Below are 22186 nucleotides of genomic sequence, written 5' to 3'. Positions count from 1 at the left end.
TCCGCGTACAGGGCAGTATGAGGGCTAATTTTTTGCACCGTGATCTGAAGTTTTTAGCGGTACCATTTTTTTTATTGATCAGACTTTTTGGGCGCTTTCTTTTCTATCTGTCCACAGTGATCTCTGCTGACGCCTCTGTCCATGTCAGGAACTGTCCAGAGCAGGAGAGAATCCCCATAGCAAACCTATCCTGCTCTGGACAGTTCCTGACATGGACAGAGGTGTCAGCAGAGAGCACTGTGGTCAAACAAATGAAATTCAAAAAGAAAAGAACTTTCTCTGTAGTAAACACCAGCTGATAAGTACTGGAAGGATTAAGCATTTTTTTTTTAAATAAGTAATTAACAAATCTGTATATCTTTCTGGCACGATTTGATTTAAAATAAATGGTTTTTCACCAGAGTACCCCTTTTAGACTAAGTTTCCACTTGGTATCTTTTCTGGCAGTTTTTGGAAAACTGCCACTGCAGCTTTTGAGCCAAAGTGGAGGAGAAGTGTAAGCCCTTTCTTTTATATTTCCCATTCTTTTTGAATACACTTCTGGCTTTGGCTCAAAAACTGCCAGAAAAAACATGAAGTGGAAACTTAGCCTAAGGACATTTGTTTTTGCACTTTTCCTCCTTGCCTTCTATTAGCTGTAATACTTTAAATTTTTCACCGACAGACCAATATGAGGACTTGTTTTGTACTTTGTAATGACTTCACTCATTTTACCACAAAATCTATGGTGAAACAAAAAAATATATTTTTTATATAGAATATATATATTTGTGGGGCAGAATTGAGAAAAAAAACTTGTCTACGCAGTTCACTTTTCGAAACTTTACTAATAATATACCAATAGAAGGTGTGGGTGCGGAATCTCAGAGGCTAACTTAATTTTATAACACAATACCCTTTTAAAATATAACTTTTATTGATACTATACTAAAATATGAAATACACCAGTGTGAGGAACAAGAGGGCTAATATGCCACAAAAGAAATGTACGGTGTGCAAATGTAGATAGGGTATATAGATCCAGATAGGGTATATGGTACAGATTTTCTTTTTTTCTTTTTTTTCTTTTTTTTTTTTTATAAACATATTTTTATTGATTTTCAATTAACTGAAGGAAGAACAGACATATTAGAACAGTTCTCATAAACCCTCCCCCTCCCCCCCCAACCCAAGCGAGGAAGGGGATCCCACACATAAGAACACCACACGAGAACAACACCACAGACAAATCCATTCAAACACACAACCAGACATACCTTACGAGCTCCTCAGCACCCATATAGCCAGTTTAAGTCGGAGAGGCACCCCGAATCGGAGGATCCATAGAGACATCCAGCAACAACCATGGAACCCAAACTCTGTCAGATTTTTTCAGACATTTCCTACTGACATAAAGAGCGTGATATAAGGGGACATATTTATTAACTAGAGCTATACACCGAGCCAGAGGCGGTGAGGACACATCCTTCCAGGCCATCACTACAACTTTGCGCGCAGAAAACAAAACAAGAGGAATCGGACCAAAATATGTCTATAAGAGCCCCTCTCCAACCCATTGACAACCCCCAGCAGACACACCTCTGCCGTTAAAACAAAGGGGAATTCTAAGTGATCCGACAAAGTCATCTCCTTCCTCCGGAAGGGCGCAACATAGGAGCAATTCCAAGCCGCATGTAGAAAGGTCCCTCTTTCTCTCCCACATCTAAAACAGATCTCCGACCCCGAGACCCCCATCCGATGCAGTCTAACAGGGGTATAGTACAAACAAAGGATAAACCTGGATTGAATAAGCATATCCCGGGTGCTAACTACCGTAGGATAATATGTTTTGACAACCTCCCTCCACATATCCTCAGACAGAGTAGGAATATCCTCAACCTACTTCACCTGTGCCACAGCAAACCGATCAGGACCCACTGATTGCAATAAAGAATAACTCTGTGTAAGTGGCTTTGCCAGGTCGGCGTTCCCCAGGAGCAGCTCCAGATAATTAAAAACAGGGGTAACCTCCAGGGAGCCAAATAGAGATGAGCGAACTTACAGTAAATTCGATTTGTCACGAACTTCTCGGCTCGGCAGTTGATGACTTATCCTGCATAAATTAGTTCAGCTTTCAGGTGCTCCGGTGGGCTGGAAAAGGTGGATACAGTCCTAGGAAAGAGTCTCCTAGGACTGTATCCACCTTTTCCAGCCCACGGGAGCACCTGAAAGCTGAACTAATTTATGCAGGATAAGTCATCAACTGCCGAGCCGAGAAGTTCGTGACGAATCGAATTTACTGTAAGTTCGCTCATCTCTAGAGCCAAACTGCGCAGAGACCGCATGTCTCAACTGAAGATACCTGAGGGACATTAAAACTTTCTTTAACCTCAGCAAAGGAAGGAAATATACAGTAATCTCCAAACAAGTGCATGGCAAACTTGACTCTGGAGCTCCAAAATCCAGCTGCCTCCAACCCATGTAGGTGTTCCAAATGGGGATTGCCCCACAGGGGTGCCCTTGGAGAGACAACCGGTTGAGGAAAGCACCCGGTAACCACTGGCCAGACCGCAGCCACCGTCTTAATAGGGGCCGGTAAAGATAGAGAGGGAACATACCTGTACAACGTATTAGTCAGCGCCGCATAAGAACCCAAGAGAGCCCCTGCCGAAGTCGTACAAGCATTAGAAAGGTCCAGGTCGATCCACCAGGATGCGTACACCAGCTGTGAGGCTAAAAAGTAATTGTGCATATCAGGAGCGGCTAGTCCCCCCTGCTGCTTAGGCGCCTGGAGCAGAGCCTGTCCCAACCTCGGAGGTTTATTCTGGCAGTAGAATTTTCTCAGAGCCCGGTTAAGTTTAACAAAAAAAAAAACCCTTGGGAGGGATATTAGGGGATAAGTGAAACAGGTAGAGAAACTTGGGGAGAAAGATAATTTTAAATATATTAACCCTACCAGCCAAGGACAGAGGCAAGGAATAATGTAAGCGAGCAAGTGTAATGTTGAGGAGGGGATCCAAATTAAGCGCCAGAAACTCAGAATTGCTAAGGGGGTCGTTGCCTGTAACCCGTTAGGAAGTACAGAGGGCAAAACCCCTGTACGGGACAAGGACATTAGAGACAATTTAGCCCAATTAACCTGCAGATCCGAGACTTCCCCCCCAAATCTCTCCAACAGGCAGGACAGAGCGCTCAGTGAGTCCCCAGTGTCATCTGCATATAGAGATATCTTCTCAGTCAGGGAACCTCTAGTGACCCCCTTAATCGTGGCAGAGGAGTGAGCTGCCGCCGCCAGGGGCTCTACAGCTAAAGCAAACAAAAAGGGTGACAGGGGGCACCCCTGCCTAGTGCCCCTACCCGAGGGGAACGACTCGGAAATCTCCAAATTTGTACATACTCGTGCCCTGGGGGAATCATACAGCAGTTGAACCCATTTCCGGAAAACAGGTCTGAAGGGGAAGATTCGCATCAGGCACCAAATGTAGTGCCACTCAGCCTTGATATCTAGAAGGCTTTTGATCCAGTTAACCATGTAACCAGGGGAGACACTCTCCTCCGCTGCGGAGATATTGAGCTGAAGTCATTTTACATTTACATCAGTCGCCCTCCCCGGCATGAACCCAGTTTGGTCAGAGTGAACTATAGAGGAAATGACCCCCCCCCCCCCCCCCCCGAAGTCTGTTTGCCAGAACCTTTGCTAAAATTTTTATATCCACATTGAGGAGGGAAATAGGGCGATAAGAGTCAGGCAAGGTCGGATCCTTCCCTGGTTAAGGCAGCACCACAATCAGAGCCTCCCTCATAGAATCAGGCAAGGCCCCAGACTCAAAGGCCACCGTATACAAATTAAGGAGGATGGGGATCAGTTTCTCCTCATTCAGCCTATACCAGTCCCCCACCAAGCCATCAAGTCCCGGAGTCTTCCCAGAGGGCAAGTCTTTAATAACCCTGGAGACCACTTCAGCTGTAAGTGGGTCTTCCAGTCCGGAGGACTGGAGCGAGGTCAGCGGGACAAGGGGGGAAACTTCTCAGAAAGGACAGTATCATCTCAGGGGTCACCCCAGAGGAGGAGGAATACAAGGAGCTATAGAAGGAAAGAAATACCTCATTAATGACTGATGGGTCAGACCTAAGGGACCTATCCCAAGCACGTACAAAGAGTATGGAAGCCACAGGGCGGCTTTCCCGAGACAGGTAGGCCAGAAGTTTACCATTTTTATCTCCAAATTCAAATACAGCTGACTCCCTCGCAGCCAGTTTCAAGTGAACCCTATCTTTCTGGACAATTAGAAGCGACCTCTGAACCCTAGCCCAGCCTCCAGAGTAGGGTCCTACACCACCGCTGCCTCAAGAACCCCTATTTCTGACTGCAGTGCCCGCTCCCGGGCCCCCAATAGTGCCCTCCTGCCTGCAACCCCTACCATAAATGCTCCCCTAACCGCGGCTTTATAAGCGTCCCACTGGATGAGGACATCCGGTTGGGAGGCAATATGGGCCTAATAGTCTGAGTGAGCAGTCTCCAAGGCAGAATTTCGAAGAGATTTCGTCCGCCTGAAGCCACCCAAGGTGCATTCTCCACAAACGAGACAAAGGCCTAGGACCTAGGGACAAGGTAACTATTAAGGCGGAATGATCTGAGATCCCTCTACTAGTATAGCACACCTCATTCACCGCCGGCAGTAGGTCAGCCGAAGCAAAGGCAAAATTGATTCGGGAGAAGGTTCTATGCACCGAGGAGTAGTAAGAGAAGGAGTCATCCGGGTATTTCCATCTCCAAAGGTCAGTAAGGCCCAACCCCAGACGCCAAGAAGCTAATGCTGAGGAACCCGGGGTCTGCAGCACTGGTACGATCGAGCCAGGGGTCAGGAACAGCATTGAAGTCTCCTATAAAAAGAACAAGGTCAGTAGGGAAGGAAATCAGCTTATCCACAATCGATTCTAAGAGGGTCACATGAAAGGGAGGAGGCACATACAATGAGACTAGAGTAAAACAAAAGGAGGACAACGCACCATGCAAGATCACATACCTACCAAAGTGGTCACAGGAAACCTGAGAGATCTGTAAAGGGAGGGACTTAGAGACAAGGACGGAAACCCCTCTAGCCAGAGACGAATAAGAAGAGTGGTAACCCTTCGCAACCCACGCCCTCTTCAGGGCCAGAACCTTTTGACCCGTGAGGTGAGTTTCCTGCAGACAAACTATATGTGGGGAATGTCTCTTGACAAAGTCTAAGCACAGCACCCTCTTAAACTTGGAATTGAGGCCACGGACATTCCAGCTTAAAATCTTAAAGGACCCCATCATGAAGCCTGAAAAATGCACTAACTAGGCCTACCCCAGCATACAAAAACCTTGCAACTAGAGGAGCTCCCACGCACACCACAGACAACACAGACAGACAAGACAGACCGTACACAACCAAACAGCAAAAACATATGAGAACAGTAAAACCTCCCCAGAAAAGCAATCCCTGTCTAACACTAACTAAACCAGTGCAGACCTGTACCCCAAACTAGAAATACATAGCCGGCGAGTGCAAAAGCCCTACGCAATCCACAAACCACCGCTTCCTGCCCACCCCATTACAAATAACAGAACCCCCTGACCCACTATCCAGTGAATTCCTAGAGGGAAGCACGAACCTCGGCCAGCTATCGCTTACATCCTAGCCGCTAGCTAACTAAAGAACCGGCAGTCCATCAGGAACATCAGTCCGGCGGCTGAGCCGCTCTAGGTGCGGCCTCCTCCCACTGCAGCGCCTCTGCAGGTGAGGTGAAGAATTTGGCAGAGCGTCCATCCACCACCCGCAGCCGGGCCGGGTACAGCATGCATAACGATACCCCTTGGAGCGGAGTTTGGCCCTGACTTCTGTAAACTGTGTGCGCGGTTTCCTCAATTCCATAGAGAAGTCGGGGTAGAAGGAGACTCTGCTATCACCAAAGAGCACCTCTCCCTTGATCCTCACAGCTCTCAGGATAGCATCTCAGTGCATTGTCCTATATAGTGTTTACCGCATTACAGAGTTTAGTATAATCTGCAAAGACTGCTACTTTACTATTCAACCCCTCTACAAGGTCAATGATAGAACAGGACCCAAGATGGACCCCTGTGGTACCCCACTAGTAACAGTCACCCAATCAGAATACATACCATTAATAACCACCCTCTGTTTCCTATCACTGAGCCAGTTACTTACCCACTTACACACATTCTCCCCCAGCCCCATCCTTCTCATTTTATGCACCAACCAGCCGAACATTGTTACGTCTCAGTCAATTTTCAAAGTCGTCAGCTCTGTCCACCATACCCCGGAACTGCCGCTACAGGTCAGAAATCTGTTGAGCGATAGGACGTAGAGTATCCTCAACCGTAGAGACTCTGTTCTCCACCTCCGTGGTGCGTTCTCTTAGCTTTTGAGTCTCATGGCGGAGGATGACAAATTCCTGCCTCAGCTCATCCACCTTAGAGATCATAGAGGTATGACAGGAGGTTATGGTAGACAGAATCTCTGTAAAGTGAAGGTCCAGGAGAGCCCCATCAAATTGCATTCGGCCAGGAGAAGGCAGGGGTGACTCATCTGAAGGTCGGGCGGCCGTTGACCCACTCTGCATAGGCAAGGCACCGCCTCACTGCTCCCCAGACCTGGAAACTGACTTGTCTTTTTAGCAGCATTGGGCGCCACTTTAGAAGATAAAGGAGTCTGGGCCTCAGAGTCCCGCTGGGAGCAGCCACTAGCCTCAGAATGTCCGTCGTCGAAGAGGCATCCTCCTCCAAAGGTGGAAGAAACACTCTAACTCCCGACTTGTTGCGCTTGGATCTGCCCCTGGAGCCTCCCATCGTGGCACACAGACACCAACTCGGGCAAGGATGAGCAAAGTAAAGCACCAGAAGCAAGAAGTACAGCCGCGGCCCTCAGAGTACAATTCTCCCAGTAAGATAGCAAAAAGTTCCACAGTACAGAGTGCAAGGACTCCCAATATTCTCAGAGCACTCACAGCACAGGCAGCACAGTCCAGCACAGAGGGGGTTAAGAGAGCAGCAGCAAGATTCTCAGAGCACCTGCAGTACAGTCCAGCAAAGAGAGGGTTAAGAGAGCAGCAGCAAATGTAATCGGAGCACTCCCAGCACAGTGTGGGTTAACAGAGCAGCAGCAACAACTGTCAGCACAACACAGGTCCCAGCAAGTCTGAAGGTGGCAGAGAAAGTTACAGTCCCCAGGGCCAGGTAGCAGTAGAATATAGCTGGTACTCAGCTCCAACACACAGAGGGTGCTAGTTGTTAGTCACCTCCACCAGCATGCAGCCTGGACACTTCATCACGAGAGCCCCACTGTCCCAGCAGCTCAAGAAGCGGGGGTTTCCCTGGAGACCGGGCAGAGACGAGGCACCGCCCACGAAGGCCGGCAATGGCGGCCTCAAGTACTATTATCCAGGGCCTGTCCGAGACTGGAAGAGAGGCAGGGACCCCCCACGGGACCTCAGCATCCTCACAGAGGCCGCCTGCCCCCCAGCACCCCTGCCGCACAGTCACCTCCGCAGTCCGGTCCTAAGTGCCGCACTCGCCCCACCGCTGGCACTGGAGTGGGGCCGCAAGCCGCACCACCAGCGTCACAGGAACAGAAAGGGAGAATGGGTCGGGGGGGGGGGGGAGGGTTGGGGATTTATCAGTGTAAAGGACAGAGGGTGAGCGGGAGCTCGGCAGCAGCACATTCGCTCAGCTCTACATGCAGGCCACGCCCCCAGATTTTCCTATTTTAAACGTAGCTTCTGCAATAATAGAATATCACAATGGATTAGGGTCAATATCACCCCAAGACATATCCACATTGCAGAAACTACCAGCAATATACAGAAAACCACACATTACAGAAAAGAGAGAGAATATATACATATGCCATATAGGTAACAATTGTTACGGTCAGGATAATCACTCACATTTTTTGGAGAGACGATATTCAGATACAGGATGTTGGAGTTGCCACTGTCACATATTGCATGCTTCTGGTTGAGGAACAGTGTAAAAAAATTTATGCAAATTATTATATAAATCCTGTGCCTAATCACACGCTCCTACAATTGCCCTGCCTAGCAGCGGAGGATGAGCCCCCACTTCAATCGCCGGCTGTCCACTATAGGGCCTTGAAACACCCTACTGACCGTTATAATAAACACCCTAATGATAGTGCATCACCATTTACAAATGTAAAACAAAACTGTGAAAAATCATAGAATATGCAAACAATGTGCTCAAAAGATGTTAGACAAAAATACACAAATACTCCTCAACGTGTTTCCCCCCCATTGAAGAATAGGGTTCCTCAGGAGGTAGTAGCAGACAGAAATAAAAACCAAGCAAGAAAAAGATGCAAAGCACATGATACGCAGTGTCTGAGACACCCTGCTTGTGAGGTACACATATAGATGCCGTGTATCCCTAATATTAAATGCACTTCTCCAGTCTTATATAATCCCAGTTAGGGAGGAGGAGGTTCTAAAGTGAGGTCCTATATGATGCACACATGTATGTTACGTTGGTCCCACAGCTGAAAGAACTAATGCACTATGGTGCAGCTCCGTAATTGCGCCACAGATCCCCATGCTGTAGTGATTAAGGATGCCAGATTCTGTTTCCAGCATATAATGTGACATAGGCATTCAGCACCGAAAAACAGTTAAATAACATACTATCATGTATGGTTTACATATTATGCACAGCGACTCCCCTTATAATTTACTGTTCAATAGGAAAATCCCATAAATTTTCACACTATAAATGGGAGTTACATTATGGGACATGCCGATCACATGCAGAAATGAATTAAATAATGGACCAATGTATTGAGAACCAGACCATAGTTTTCCAACACTCTTTCAGTTATCTTTTTGGGTCAATTAGGTTCATACAATTAAAACTATATCCAATTTATATAGGTTTTGTAAACTTTTACTACTTTTACTATAAGAATGAGTATGCTTAAAATTGTCCTCTTCTGACCCCTATAACTGTTATTTTTCCATATACAGGAAGTATTAGGGCTCATATTTTGCACAGTGATCTGTATATATATATATATATATATATATATATATATATATATATATATATATATATTTTTTATCGGTACAATTTTTTTTTTGGGAAATCTTTTGATCCTTTTAATTTTTTTAATTTATTTTGTGAAATAAAGTGACTGAAAATATGTAATTCTGGACTTTGGTATTCTTTTAAGTTTACAACATTGACCGTGCGGTTTAGTTAACATTATATTTTAGTATTAGTTAACCTTATATTTTACTATTTTGGACATTTACACACGTGGCGATACTGCATATATTTTTTTTATTTCTGTTTATTTTATAAAAAAATAAAATAAAAAAAAATGAGAGAAAGAAAATGGGAAACGGGTTATGATTAAAACTTTTATTAGGGAACTATTACTTGCAATCTACGTTGCAAACACTGAACAAGGCTGTTCCATAGAATAGCATTGATCAGTATTATCTGCACGCCATTACTACCAGTTGCCATTGCTTCAGACAGTAATGAAGTGCCGATTGCACAGACAGGAGGAAGATAAGGCCCTTTCACACTATAAAATTAATTCGTTAAAAGATCCGCTATAAACCTCTGTTAGAAAAGCTTTAAAAACAGATGTTAAATGTCCCTTACAAAATTCCATTCAAGTCTATGGGAATTTTTGATTATGCGTTATGACCCGTTATAGCCCGTCATGAATAACGGACATAAGTTGTGATGTAAGAAAAAACGGCACATGCACAAATTTTTCTTCCGTCACAAGAAACGGGTAAATTAACGTCCGTTATTTTTAGGGATCGACCGATATCGATTTTTTTTTTTTAGGGCCGATACCGATAATCTGTGGAGGTTAGGGCAGATAGCCGATACCGATAATCTGTGGAGATTAGGGCGGATAGCCGATACCGATATTCTGGTATAAGTTATTGGCTATTTCTCACCCTCCCACCCCCCCGACCCCGAAGAGGCTGCTGCAGATCATTTGATTTAAAGTGGGCGCTTTAAATCAATGAACTGCAGTGGCTTTTGCGGTGCCAGAGACCACCGCCACCACTTGCTTCTCTCCACCTGCCTGTCCTGGGGTCCTCCTGAGATTAATGTAGACAATACCATTATATGTATATTTGTAATATGCATTGATTAAAAAAAGTGTATATTTTGGGTGAAAAAATATCTGTGTGGACAAGCAGGGCTCTATGCAGGCTCCTGGCTTGTCAATCATCCTGCTGTGTGAGCTGGGAACGCGTCACAGAGCCCGCTTGTCCTCGGCGCACAGAGCCCCGCTTGTCTGCCCACACAGACAAAAAATTTGTATATTTTTGTCCATACAGCTTTTAAGCAATGTATATTACAAATATACATATAATGAAATGATCTACATTGTATAAAAATATTTTGTTAACGACAGGTACACCTTAAGGTGTTAACTGTAGATTAGAAAAACGTTTAGGCTGATAACACGATACATAAGGTGTCGGCCACATTTTCTGGAACAATATAACACACATTATGCAGCAAAAACATTGTGGTCTTCCATTCTCTTCACAGGCTTGTGATGCCTGGAAAAAAGAAGCAGAGGAGGCCAACGAAAGAGCCACAGCAGCCAGCATGGAATGTGAATTAGCCCGGGAGCAGAGAGATGCTCTGGAACAACAATTGAAGAAACTTCAGGAAGAGCTGGAGAGAATCCCAGGAACACAAGACTCCAAGCTACATGGCTCCATGAATGAACTGGATGGCCTTCCTCTCTCCACCCTGTTTAGCATTCAGAAGCAGCTACATGCCAACCTTGAAAGGGTTGACAAGGTTAGTCTAAGGGAGTGAACAGTATCCCTTTATTGCATATGTGTATTGTAAAATAATGCTAGACTTGATATCAGTTTTTTTTTTTTTTTTTTTTGGGTTAAGGTGGGTGCATTTTTTTCGGGGTTAAGCGTTTTATTATAACATTTTTGGGGTATTTTGTGTCGGGGTCTGTGTACGTGCCACCAGCCACTGTTCTGGGCTGAGTGGCCAGACCCCCCACTGACTTCTGCACCCCCTGTCGCCACCATGCGCTAATCAGTGCGCACACCACATTTTTTTTTAAGTTTCTTTTTCTTTTTTTTGTTTAGTTTTATTTTATATTTTTGTTCTTAGGGCGGGTAAGTTAGTTAGGTTAGGGCGGGTTAGGAAGGTAGCATCGCACCACACCACACCACACGCAGCAGTATCGCACCACACCACACGCAGCACATACACCAATTTCCCCCCCCCCCACATATATATACACTTCACCCCCCATTAGAGTAGGGAAATGGCCCGCAGGGCTTTTTCAGCGGAGGAGGCATATTCCTTACTTGCCCCCGACTCTGAAAGCGACACAGAGGACGAGGAAGACTCCAGCTTCCTTATTTCCTCATCATCTTCTGATGATGAGCCACCAAGGCGGCGGAGACACCGCCAAGCAAGGCCACAAACCTCCTCTGACCCTGTGCCCCATGCTAGTATGAGTCCCCCTGGCGCTAATACTAGTCAATCCCCCTAGCCAAGTTCACTGGTGCCCCGTACCGGCAAACTTGTCTGGACTGAGCCAGCGGACACACAAGCCCGTGATTGCTGAGTTTGTTGGTGACTCAGGAATCAAGATTGACATAGTCGGGTTCACGGAAATGGACTATTTCATTTTTTTTTTTCAGTGACTACTTTGTCAATCTGATGGTTGACCAGATGAACCTGTACACCCTACAGTTCGTCGCCACAAACCCGGGCAAATTTTTAGCTAGACCCAATGGATGGTACGCAGTCAATGCGGCCGACATGAGGACCTTTTGGGGCCCCGTGCTGTATATGGGTCTACTTAAAAAAAAACTGTGTCAGACAATACTGGAGTGGGGACGTCCTCTACCAGACCCCGCTCTACTGTATGGCCATGACACGTCCCCGTTTCGAGGCCATTCGGAAATGTTTGCATTGTGCTGATAATGCGGCATGTCCCTGGGCTGGAGGCCTATGTCCCTGGACGGGAGGTCACTATTGATGAGTCTCTCATCAGCTTTAAGGGGAGACTAAGCTTCCTGCAATACATCCCTACCAAGCGAGCGTGGTATGGAGTGAAGATGTATAAACTTTTTTAGAGTACCTCAGGGTACACTTGGAAGTTTATAGTGTATGTGGGACAAGATTCTCATTTTGAACCCCCAGAATGTCCCCCCACTCTGGTTTGTTAGCAGGAAAATCATTTGGGGCCTTTTGCACCCATTGCTAGATAAAGGTTACCACCTTTACGTGGATAACTTTTATAGTAGTATCACTCTCTTCACATCCCTCACCGCCAGATCCACCGTCGCTTTTGGGACAGCCGGAAGAATCAAAGAGGCCTTCCGCCCCATCCCCTACATGCTCCTATCCCCTGGGGTGAGTCCCGTGCCTTTTCCCATGAAAACCTGTTGCTGGTCCGGTATAAGGACAAGAGGGATGTCCTTATGCTCACCACAATTCATGGGAACGGCAGCACCCTTGTCCCTGTGCGAGGTACTGCGGGACCGGTCCTCAAGCCTGATTATATTCTGGACTAAAATCAGTATATTGGGGGAGTTGATCTCTCTGATCAAGTTCTCAAACTATATGATGCCATGTGAAAAACACGGGTATGGTACAAAAAAGTTGCGGTCTACATGGTACAGGTTGCCATGTACAACTCTTTTGTACTGTCCCAGTACACAGGGACATTCCTGCAGTTTCAAGAGGTAGTTCTAAAGGCCCTCATCTTTGGTGCCGCCAAGGAGCGGGTCAGAGCACCTCTGGAACTTCAGTGCCCTGGATCGTCCCCGGCCAACACTTTCCAGGGGAGGTCCCCCACACTGGAAAGAAGGGACGATCCCAGAAAAAATGCAGAGTGTGTCACAGGAGGGGGATTCGTAAGGACACCACCACTCAGTGTGACACTTGCCCTGATCATCCGTGCCTCTGCATTAAAAACTTCTTCAGGGAGTATCACATTTCCATGGAGCACTACATTTTTTATCCTTTTCCCTGATTTTAATTCCCCAGAATTATACTCCAATGTACCAGTCCAGAGTACATTGTCTTCCAAATTTTAAAACCAAACACCCCCCCAGAAAAAACAAAAACCTATATCCCAATACCCCTGATAAAAAGGGTCATGGGACACAGAGTCAACAGCATTGGGGGTTTGCAGTTGCCTCAAATGCGCAGCGCTCTCTCCCCACCTGAGCGGGGTACGCATTTGAGGTAGCAGAGTAGGGACAGCCACACACATCACATTCCCAGAATGATGATTCAGAGCATAGGGTTTGTGGTGGGCATCCTTTTTACTTTCGGCTATACTCTGGGTCATCATTCTGGGAATTGGCATATCAGTATTAAAATTGTAATTTTCATCCCCCCCCCATAGTACACTTCATCCATTCCTGGAAAAAAAATTGAGTGAACACCCGTCTGTTCCAAATCTCCACTTCACCCTATACAACTTCTCTAGGGGGTGTACTGTTTGTAATAAGCTCACATGTGGGTGTTCCTTTCTTGTATTTTCCTCTGAATGTATGTAACTGTTAGGTCCGAAAGAAACATCGGCCTCAAATAAGTTCTTGCTCATGAGCTCTGTCGTATTTCCAGGCGACAATTCGGAGTCACATGTTAGTTGTTCCCAGAAAGATTAAGCAGAGCATAGGTTGAAAATTTCAATTTTCAAAAGCTACCCTTATTCCTGGAAAATAAATTTAGGAAACACCCGTGCATTCAAAATGTCCTCTTTACCCCTATACCCATTCCTCTGGGTGGGTACTTTCTGTAATGGTGTCACATGTGGGTGTTTCATTTTTGTATTTTTCTCTGAATGTATGTAACCGTCAGCTACTGATATGCCATAGGCCTAAAATGGAAACAGACCTCTATGACTTCTGAGCCTTGTTGTGCGCCCGCCCAGCACGTTACCCCATATGTGGATGTGTTTCAATAGTCAAGAGAAAAAGCCCTCCAAAATTTGTAACCCAATGTCTCCAATTACCCTTTGTAAAAATGTAAAAAATTGGGTAACCCCAGCATTTTAGTGTAAAAAAATCTAATTTTTCAATTAACGGCTCACTGTTCAAAAAACCTTCACTGTTCACTATACCCCTTTTTACCTTCCTTGAGGGGTATAGTTTCAAAATTGTGGTCACTTGCTTGGGTATTTTTATTTTTATTTTTTTAGATTTTACGTCAGAACCTCAACCATTGCAGTGCAAAGCACCACTTTAGGCCTCAAATCTCATCGGTGCTGTCTCACTCCTAAGCCCTGTTTTTCACCCGCATAGTGCTTTACCGCCATATATGGGGTATTTCCTTATTCTGGAGAAATCGGGCTACACATTTTGTGGAGCTTTTTTTCTCTTACTACTTGTGAAGCAAAAAAAATTTTTGGTTAATACCATCATTTTAGTGTTAAAAATCAAATTTTTCACTTTTATGGCCATTGTTCAAAAACCTGTGAGGTGTAAGTACTCACTGTAACCCTTGTTACGTTCCAGGAAGGGTCTAGTTTCCAAAATGGTGTCACGTGGGGGGGGGGGTTCTGCTGTTCTGGCCTAATGGGAGGTGTGAAAATGCACATGGCCCCCGACTTCAATTTCAGCTAAATTGTCTCTCCAAAAGACCAATGGCGCTCCTTCTGTTCTGAGACCTGTAGTGCGCCAGCAGAGCACTTAACATCCACATATGAGGCATTTTCTTAATCAGGAGGAATTGGGCTTCAAATTTTGGGGTCCATTTCACTTATTTCCCCTTGTGGAAAAGAAAAATTTGGGGTAACACCATCATTTTAGTGTTAAAAATCAAATTTTCCATTTTTACGTTTTAACTTCAACGGAAAGTCGTCAAACACCTGTGAGGTGTTAAAGGGGTATTCCTGGAATGTTTTTTATTTGACTATGCTACAGGGGCTGTAAAGTTAGTGTAGTTCATAATATAGTGTCTATACCTGTGTGTGACGGTTTTCTCACAATTCTGTGATTTTCACCCAAATATTTATTTTTACCAGCATACAAAATGACTGTTGTCTCAGATTTTTCCCAGGTTGCAATGTGGCCGAGACCTGACTCAATAGTCAGCTGATGACAGGGAGCCTGTCTGCTTCAATGGGTGGAGGGATCGCTTGGTGGGAGAGAGATCAATCTGCAACTAATGCAACAGCTGTAGGCACCCTGATTGAAAACCACACTGATTTGAATGGATGCAGCTCATTTATGTTTCAATGGGTGGCGTGGCTGATGTGTGAGATGGAGGAAAATGGAATTGTGGGATTTGTAGTCAAAAAAAGAAAAGTCAAACAGTTCACAAACAGCTAGCCACAGTATTATGGTAATCTCACAACATAGCCATTAAGCCCCAAGACAAGCGCAGATCCTTCCTAAGCATGTCCATTACTGTCTGGCAGGTATGTACTAAAATCACCTTATGGTGGATAACCCCTTTAAGGTTCACCATACCCCTTGTTACGTTCCTTGATGGGTGTAGTTTCCAAAATAGTATGCCATGTGGGGGTTATTTTGCTGTTCTTGCACCATGGGGGCTTCCTAAATGCAACATGGCCCCCAAAAACCATGACAGCAAAATTTGTTTTCAAAATTCCCACAGTTGCTCTTTCCCTCTTGAGCCATGTTGTGAGCCCGCAGAGCACTTTATGTCAACATATGAGGTATTTCCATACTCGAGAGAAATTGGGCTACAAATTTTGGGGGCTTTTTCACCTAATGCCCCTTTTAAAAATGAAACAAATAGGGCTACAAGAACATGTTAGTGTAAAAAATGCAGATTTAGATTTTTCTCCTCCACTTTGCTGCTATTCTTGTGAAACACCTAAAGGGTTAACAAACTTTCTAAATGTCATTTTGAATACATTGAGGGGTGTAGTTTTTATAATGGGTTCATTTATGGGGTATTTCTCACAGAAAGGCCCCTCAAATCCACTTCAGACTTAACTGGTCCCTGTAAAATTCAGATTTAGAAATTTTCGTGAAAATTTTGAAATTGCTGCTATACTTTGAAGAACGTCTTCAAAAAGTAAAAACATGTCAACTTTCTGATGCCAATATAAATTAGACATATTGTATATGGGAATCAATATAAAATTTATTTGGAATATCCATTTTCCTTACAAGCAGAGAGTGCTAAATTCTCAAACTTTTCATAAAATTTTGGGATTTTTCACCAAGAAAAGATGCAAGTAACGCCAAAAATTTACCACTATGTTAAAGTAGAGTATGTAATGAAAAACAATCTCGGAATCAGAATAAACTGTAAAAGCATCCCAGAGTTATTAATGCATAACATGGCCGTGGTCAGAATTGCAAAAATGGGCTGAGTCCTTACGGTAAAAAAGGCTGAGTCCTTAAGGGGTTAAAGGGGTTATTAACCATAAGGTGATTTTAGTACATACCTGGCAGGCAGTAATGGACATGCTTAGGAAGGATCTGCGCTTGTCTTGGGGCTAAATGGCTATGTTGTGAGATTACCATAACACTGTGGCTAGCTTTTTGTGAACTGGTATTTCCTGTTTGATTTTTTCTTTTTTTGACTACAAATCCCATAATTCCATTTTCCTCCCTCCCTCACATCAGCCACCCCACCCATTGAAACATAAATGAGCTGCATCCATTCAAAAGACCTGTGGTTTTCAATCAGGGTGCCTACAGCTGTTGCATTAGTTGCAGATTGATCTCTCTCCCCACCAAGCGATCGCTCCACCCATTGAAGCAGACTGGCTCCCTGTCATCAGCTGACTATTGAGTCAGGTCATTGCAAGCTTGGAAAAATCCTAGACAAGTCATTTTGTATGCTGTTAAAAATAAATAGTTAAGTGAAAATCACAGAAGAATTGTGGGAAAACCGTCACACACAGGTACAGACACTATATTATGAACTACATAAACTTTACAGCCCCTGTAGCATAGTCAAATAATAATCTTGGAATACCCCTTTAACCCCTTAAGGACATAGGGCGTATCCATACGCCCCGTTTCCAAGTCCTTAAGGACCGAGGGCGTATGGATACGCCCTGAGCATTTCCGGCCCCCACCGCTAGCCGGAGGGGAGCCGGAGCCGGATGCCTGCTGAAATCGTTCAGCAGGCATCCCGGCATATCGCCCAGGGGGTTCATTATGTCCCCCCATGTCGGCGATTGCCGCAGATCGCTGGACAATTCTGTCCAGCGATCTGTGGCGGATTCCGGGTCAATCGGGTCTCCAGTGACCCGATGACCCGGAATTACTGGCTGATCGGGGCCGTCAGAGACGGCCCCGAACAGCCAGAGCCTGCAGGAGTGAGGTGGCACTGGTGCCACCTCACGATCGCCCTGATTCATCGGCCGGATTCCGGAGGACGTGAGCGGGTGCGGGAAGACGACCCCGGGTGCTGGGGACCCCGATCCCCGGCGTCCCTGTTGGGATCGGGGCCCCAGGAGCGGCGGCGGCGAGGGACAGTCCTGTGTGGATCGTTGGAGGTGAGTGACAGCCTCCTGCTGTTGCTTAGCAACAGCTCCCAGCATGCAACAAGGGCATGCTGGGAGCTGTAGTTATGCAACAGCAGGAGGCAGACCACCACAACTCCCAGCATGCCCTTATGGGCATGCTGGGACTTGTAGTTTTGCAACAGCTGGAGGCACATTCTTTCTATGGAAAAGTGTACCTTCAGCTGTTGTGTAACTACAACTCCCAGCTTGCACAATCAGCTAAAGTGCATGCTGGGAGTTGTAGTGGTGCATCTGGTGGTTGCATAACTACAACTCCCAGCATGCCCGTTGGCTGTCGGTGACTGCTGAGAGTTGTAGTTTTGCAACAGCTGAAGGCACACTGAGTTAAGTAGTAAACCAGTGTGTCTCCAGCTGTTGCATAACTACAATCCCCAGCATCCCCAGCCAATGTAGTATGCCTCCGGCTGTAGCATAACTACAAGACCCAGCATGCCCTTCCGCTGTCCGTACATGCTGGGGGTTGTAGCTTTTGCAACAGCTGAAGGCACACTGGTTGCAAAACACTGAGTTTGTTACCAAACTCGGTGTTTCACAACCTGTGTGTCTCCAGCTGTTGCAAAACTACAACTCCCAGCATGCACTGATAGACCGTCCATGCTGGGAGTTGTAGTTTTGAAACAGCTGGATGTCCCCCCCCCCCCCCCCCCCCCCCCCAATGTGAATGTACAGGGTACACTCACATGGGCGGAGGATTACAGTAAGTATCCGGCTGCAAGTTTGAGCTGTAGCAAATTTTCTGCCGCTGCTCAAACTGCCAGCGAGAAACTACTGTGAACCCCCGCCCGTGCGACTGTACCCTAAAAACACTACACTACACTAACACAAAATAAAATAAAAAGTAAAAAACACTACATATACACATACCCCTACACAGCCCCCCTCCCCTCCCCAATAAAAATGAAAAACGTCTGGTACGCCACTGTTTCCAGAACGGAGCCTCCAGCTGTTGCAAAACAACTACTCCCAGTATTGCCAGATAGCCACTGACTGTCCAGGTATGCTGGGAGTTTTACAACAGCTGGAGGCACCCTGTTTGGGAATCACTGGCGTAGAATACCCCTATGTCCACCCCTATGCAAGTCCCTAATATAGGCCTCAAATGCGCATGGCGCTCTCACTTTGGAGCCCTGTCGTATTTCAAGGCAACAGTTTAGGGACACATATGGGGTATCGCCGTACTCGGGAGAAATTGGGCCGATATTTTCTGCTATTACCCTTTTTAAAAATGTAAAATTTTTGAGAAACCAAGCATTTTAGGTAAAAAAAAATATTTTTTTTTACATATGCAAAAGTCGTGAAACACCTGTGGGGTATTAAGGTTCACTTTACCCCTTGTTACGTTCCCTGAGGGGTCTAGTTTCCAAAATGGTATGCCATGTGTGTATTTTTGCTGTCCTGGCACCATAGGGGCTTCCTAAATGCGGCATGCCCCGGAGCAAAATTTTCTTTCAAAAAGCCAAATGTGACTCCTTCTCTTCTGAGACCTGTAGTGCGCCAGCAGAGCAATTTTCACCCCCATATGGGGTGTTTTCTGAATCGGGAGAAATTGGGCTTCAAATTTTGGGGGGTATTTTCTGCTATTACACTTTTTAAAAATTTAAAATTTTTGGGAAATCAAGCATTTTAGGTAAAAAAAAATATATTTTTTTTACATATGCAAAAGTCGTGAAACACCTGTGGGGTATTAAGGTTCACTTTACCCCTTGTTACGTTCCCTGAGGGGTCTAGTTTCCAAAATGGTATGCCATGTGTGTTTTTTTGCTGTCCTGGCACCATAGGGGCTTCCTAAAGGTGACATGCCCCCCAAAAACCATTTGTTGCTCCTTCCCTTCTGAGCCCTCTACTGCGCCCGGCGAACAATTAACATAGACATATGAGGTATGTGCTTACTCGAGAGAAATTGGGTTTCAAATACAAGTTAAAAATTTTCTCCTTTTTACCCCTTGCAAAAATTCAAAAATTGGGTCTACAAGAACATGCGAGTGTAAAAAATGAAGATTTTGAATTTTCTCCTTCACTTTGCTGCTATTCCTGTGAAACACCTAAAGGGTTAATACACTTACTGAATGTCATTTTGAATACTTTGGGGGGTGTAGTTTTTATAATGGGGTCTTTTATGGGGTATTTCTAATATGGAGACCCTTCAAATCCACTTCAAACCTGAACTGGTCCATGAAAAATAGCGAGTTTGAAAATTTTGTGAAAAATTTCAAAATTGCTGCTGAACTTTGAAGCCCTCTGGTGTCTTCCAAAAGTAAAAACTCATAAATTTTATGATGCAAACATAAAGTAGACATATTGTATATGTGAACCCAAAAAAAAATTATTTTGAATATCCATTTTCCTTACAAGCAGAGAGCTTCAAAGTTAGAAAAATGCAAAATTTTCATTTTTTTCATCAAATTTTGGGATTTTTCACCAAGAAAGGATGCAAGTTACCATAAAATTTTACCACTAAGTTAAAGTAGAATATGTCACGAAAAAACAATCTCGGAATCAGAATGATAACTAAAAGCATTCCAGAGTTATTAATGTTTAAAGTGACAGTGGTCAGAATTGCAAAAAACGCTCCGGTCCTTAAGGTGAAAAAGGGCTCGGTCCTTAAGGGGTTAAGGTGAAAATGGGCCTGAAGGGGTTAAAGAGTATTGTATGTGTTTACATTTCTCGTTTTGAGTTTTTAGTTATATTTAATTTTTTTATTATATTTGCAGGCAGTTTTCCAGCTTCAGACTCTGAAATGTCGCAAGTGTCAGGACCAGAACAGGGCAATCTTACAGTGCCAACATGGCGTGCTTTGTGAAGTGTGTGCGGTGGAGGAAGGAGAATGCCCTAAATGTCAACTATCTATACAACCTGCTCTTCAGCCATGACCCTTGCAAGCCTGGACTCAGGCTTTTCAGAACTAAAATTTTTGTATATACTGCTATAAATATATAAATATATTCATACAATGGAATCTAGCAAAAGCTGAGCACTTTTAAACAAAAGTTTTTCATTCCTTTGGAATTTGCCACAAAGCCTCTGAGTTTTTTCCTCTGAGGCACTCTGCATCAAATCAATACAGAATCCTCCATGTTGGGGGTGTATGTCCAGGCATATATTGGCTTGTATGCAAGAAATTTGTGCTACAATAATCTATCATTACGGGACCAAGTGGTGTTTATTTTCCCACCAACAATCAGCATATTAAGGAGCTCTCCAAAATTTTAAGAGGCCTTTGGCAGAGCTGGTTGGCTTTTTCTACTGATGGGAACACAGAGCTTCAATGGAAGATGGCAAACAAGGGCTTCCCTGTGGCACGAGACAAAATGGGTCATGGATTCGGACATCTTGTAGAAATTTCTGCTTTTTCTTCTCCCTCTCTAGTATTTCATAGGAGTAGAGTCATAGAAATCTTTGGGTTTATGGTAAAGGTCCCTTTTTTTCCAGAGAGCCACAGGTATTCCATAAAATGAAGCAGATCCTTAATCTGTATGAGTAATTGTTTCAGTATTGTGTGTCCCAGAAGGTGTTTTTTTTTTTCTCTGAAAATTAAATTCAGCCATAATTTTGTATATTAATGAATACCCATACCACATATTAAGAGGTATTCATTCGATCGTCAGCTGAGCCAAGGGCCCTTCTGCTGGGCACCACAATGATCAGCTTTCCATGATGAATTGGGCACAAAATGTTCAATTTTCCTGCTGGACTCCTACAGGGGAAAGGAAGCATAACACAATTCTTACTTGAAATCAGTTGTCCATGTATCATATGGATGTGGGTCCTCAAGAACATACCCTGAAAGGGTTTTTAAACCAGTCAGCCCCTTTAACCAGCCTAAAAATAGTAGACGCATATGAATGGTTACAATAATAATTTAATAATTTTACAGTGTTGTAGTCTCTTTAGTGAGGCATATGTATTACCAAAGGTCTTTGGGAAACAATGGATGTATATTTGTAGCTCTTTATACTAGGGACTTTGTACTTGTAAGTATACAGAAAAAAATATATAGAATATTATAGTCCCAGTAATCACAAAATATCTTCATGGACAATATTCTTAGACATTTGGAAACCATGAAAACCAAATCTCTCCACAAATCCATTGGTTTTTTTTTTACTTTGTCATTGACTCTCTCTAGTATCTGACAAAAATGCAAAGAGATAATGGTAATATATGGGGGACAGTACGCATGAATGGAATCAGTAAGAGAATGCATGAAAGACATTTGCTTGTGTATTTATATGTTTTAGGTGAAATAACTTTGTCACCCCCCTCATTTTAGTTTAGGGAATTGTCTTTCAAACCATATACCCAGGACTGATAACATTTTTCTATAAATTGTGAGATTCATTAGTGTCCATCATATTGGGGGACATAGGCCAACAAAATTAGAATACAAGAGTATGTGGACTTTCTGTGGAAATTCTTATATAATATCTTATCACTCAAAGGTTGATTTGTCTGTTATTGTAAGTTGCCAACTATGAAGATATTGAGACGTTCTCTTGTCATGTTTTTATTTGTATTGTTCTTTGATACTGCAGTACATTCCATCAGCCCCGATTTACCCTTTCTAGCAGTGTCCGCTGTTGTTTTGGCCAAAAATGAACGCCCTCCTTTCCTCCTAGATCATTTTTTTTTTTCTTTTTGTACGCTGAGATTGCTTGTCTGGC

At 44.3% G+C, this 22186-nt stretch overlaps 1 protein-coding gene across 4 annotated transcripts in view; it reads left to right on the top strand.

Annotated features, from left to right (window-relative positions):
• Positions 1–21778, top strand: part of UNK (unk zinc finger) — a 110599-nt gene extending 88821 nt beyond the window's left edge. For all 4 annotated transcript variants that reach the window (XM_056550629.1, XM_056550630.1, XM_056550631.1 and 1 more), the window contains 2 exons: positions 10565–10822; positions 20237–21778. In XM_056550629.1, the coding sequence (XP_056406604.1) occupies positions 10565–10822; positions 20237–20395 (417 nt within the window). In that variant the 3' untranslated portion in view covers positions 20396–21778. The remainder of the gene's footprint in view (positions 1–10564; positions 10823–20236) is intronic.
• Positions 21779–22186: the final 408 nt, after the last annotated feature.

The sequence above is a fragment of the Hyla sarda genome, chromosome 13, assembly GCF_029499605.1.
Source record: "Hyla sarda isolate aHylSar1 chromosome 13, aHylSar1.hap1, whole genome shotgun sequence".
Lineage (NCBI taxonomy): Eukaryota > Metazoa > Chordata > Amphibia > Anura > Hylidae > Hyla > Hyla sarda.
Note: the sequence above shows the minus strand (reverse complement) of the source record. Positions and strands in the feature narration are given on the sequence as shown.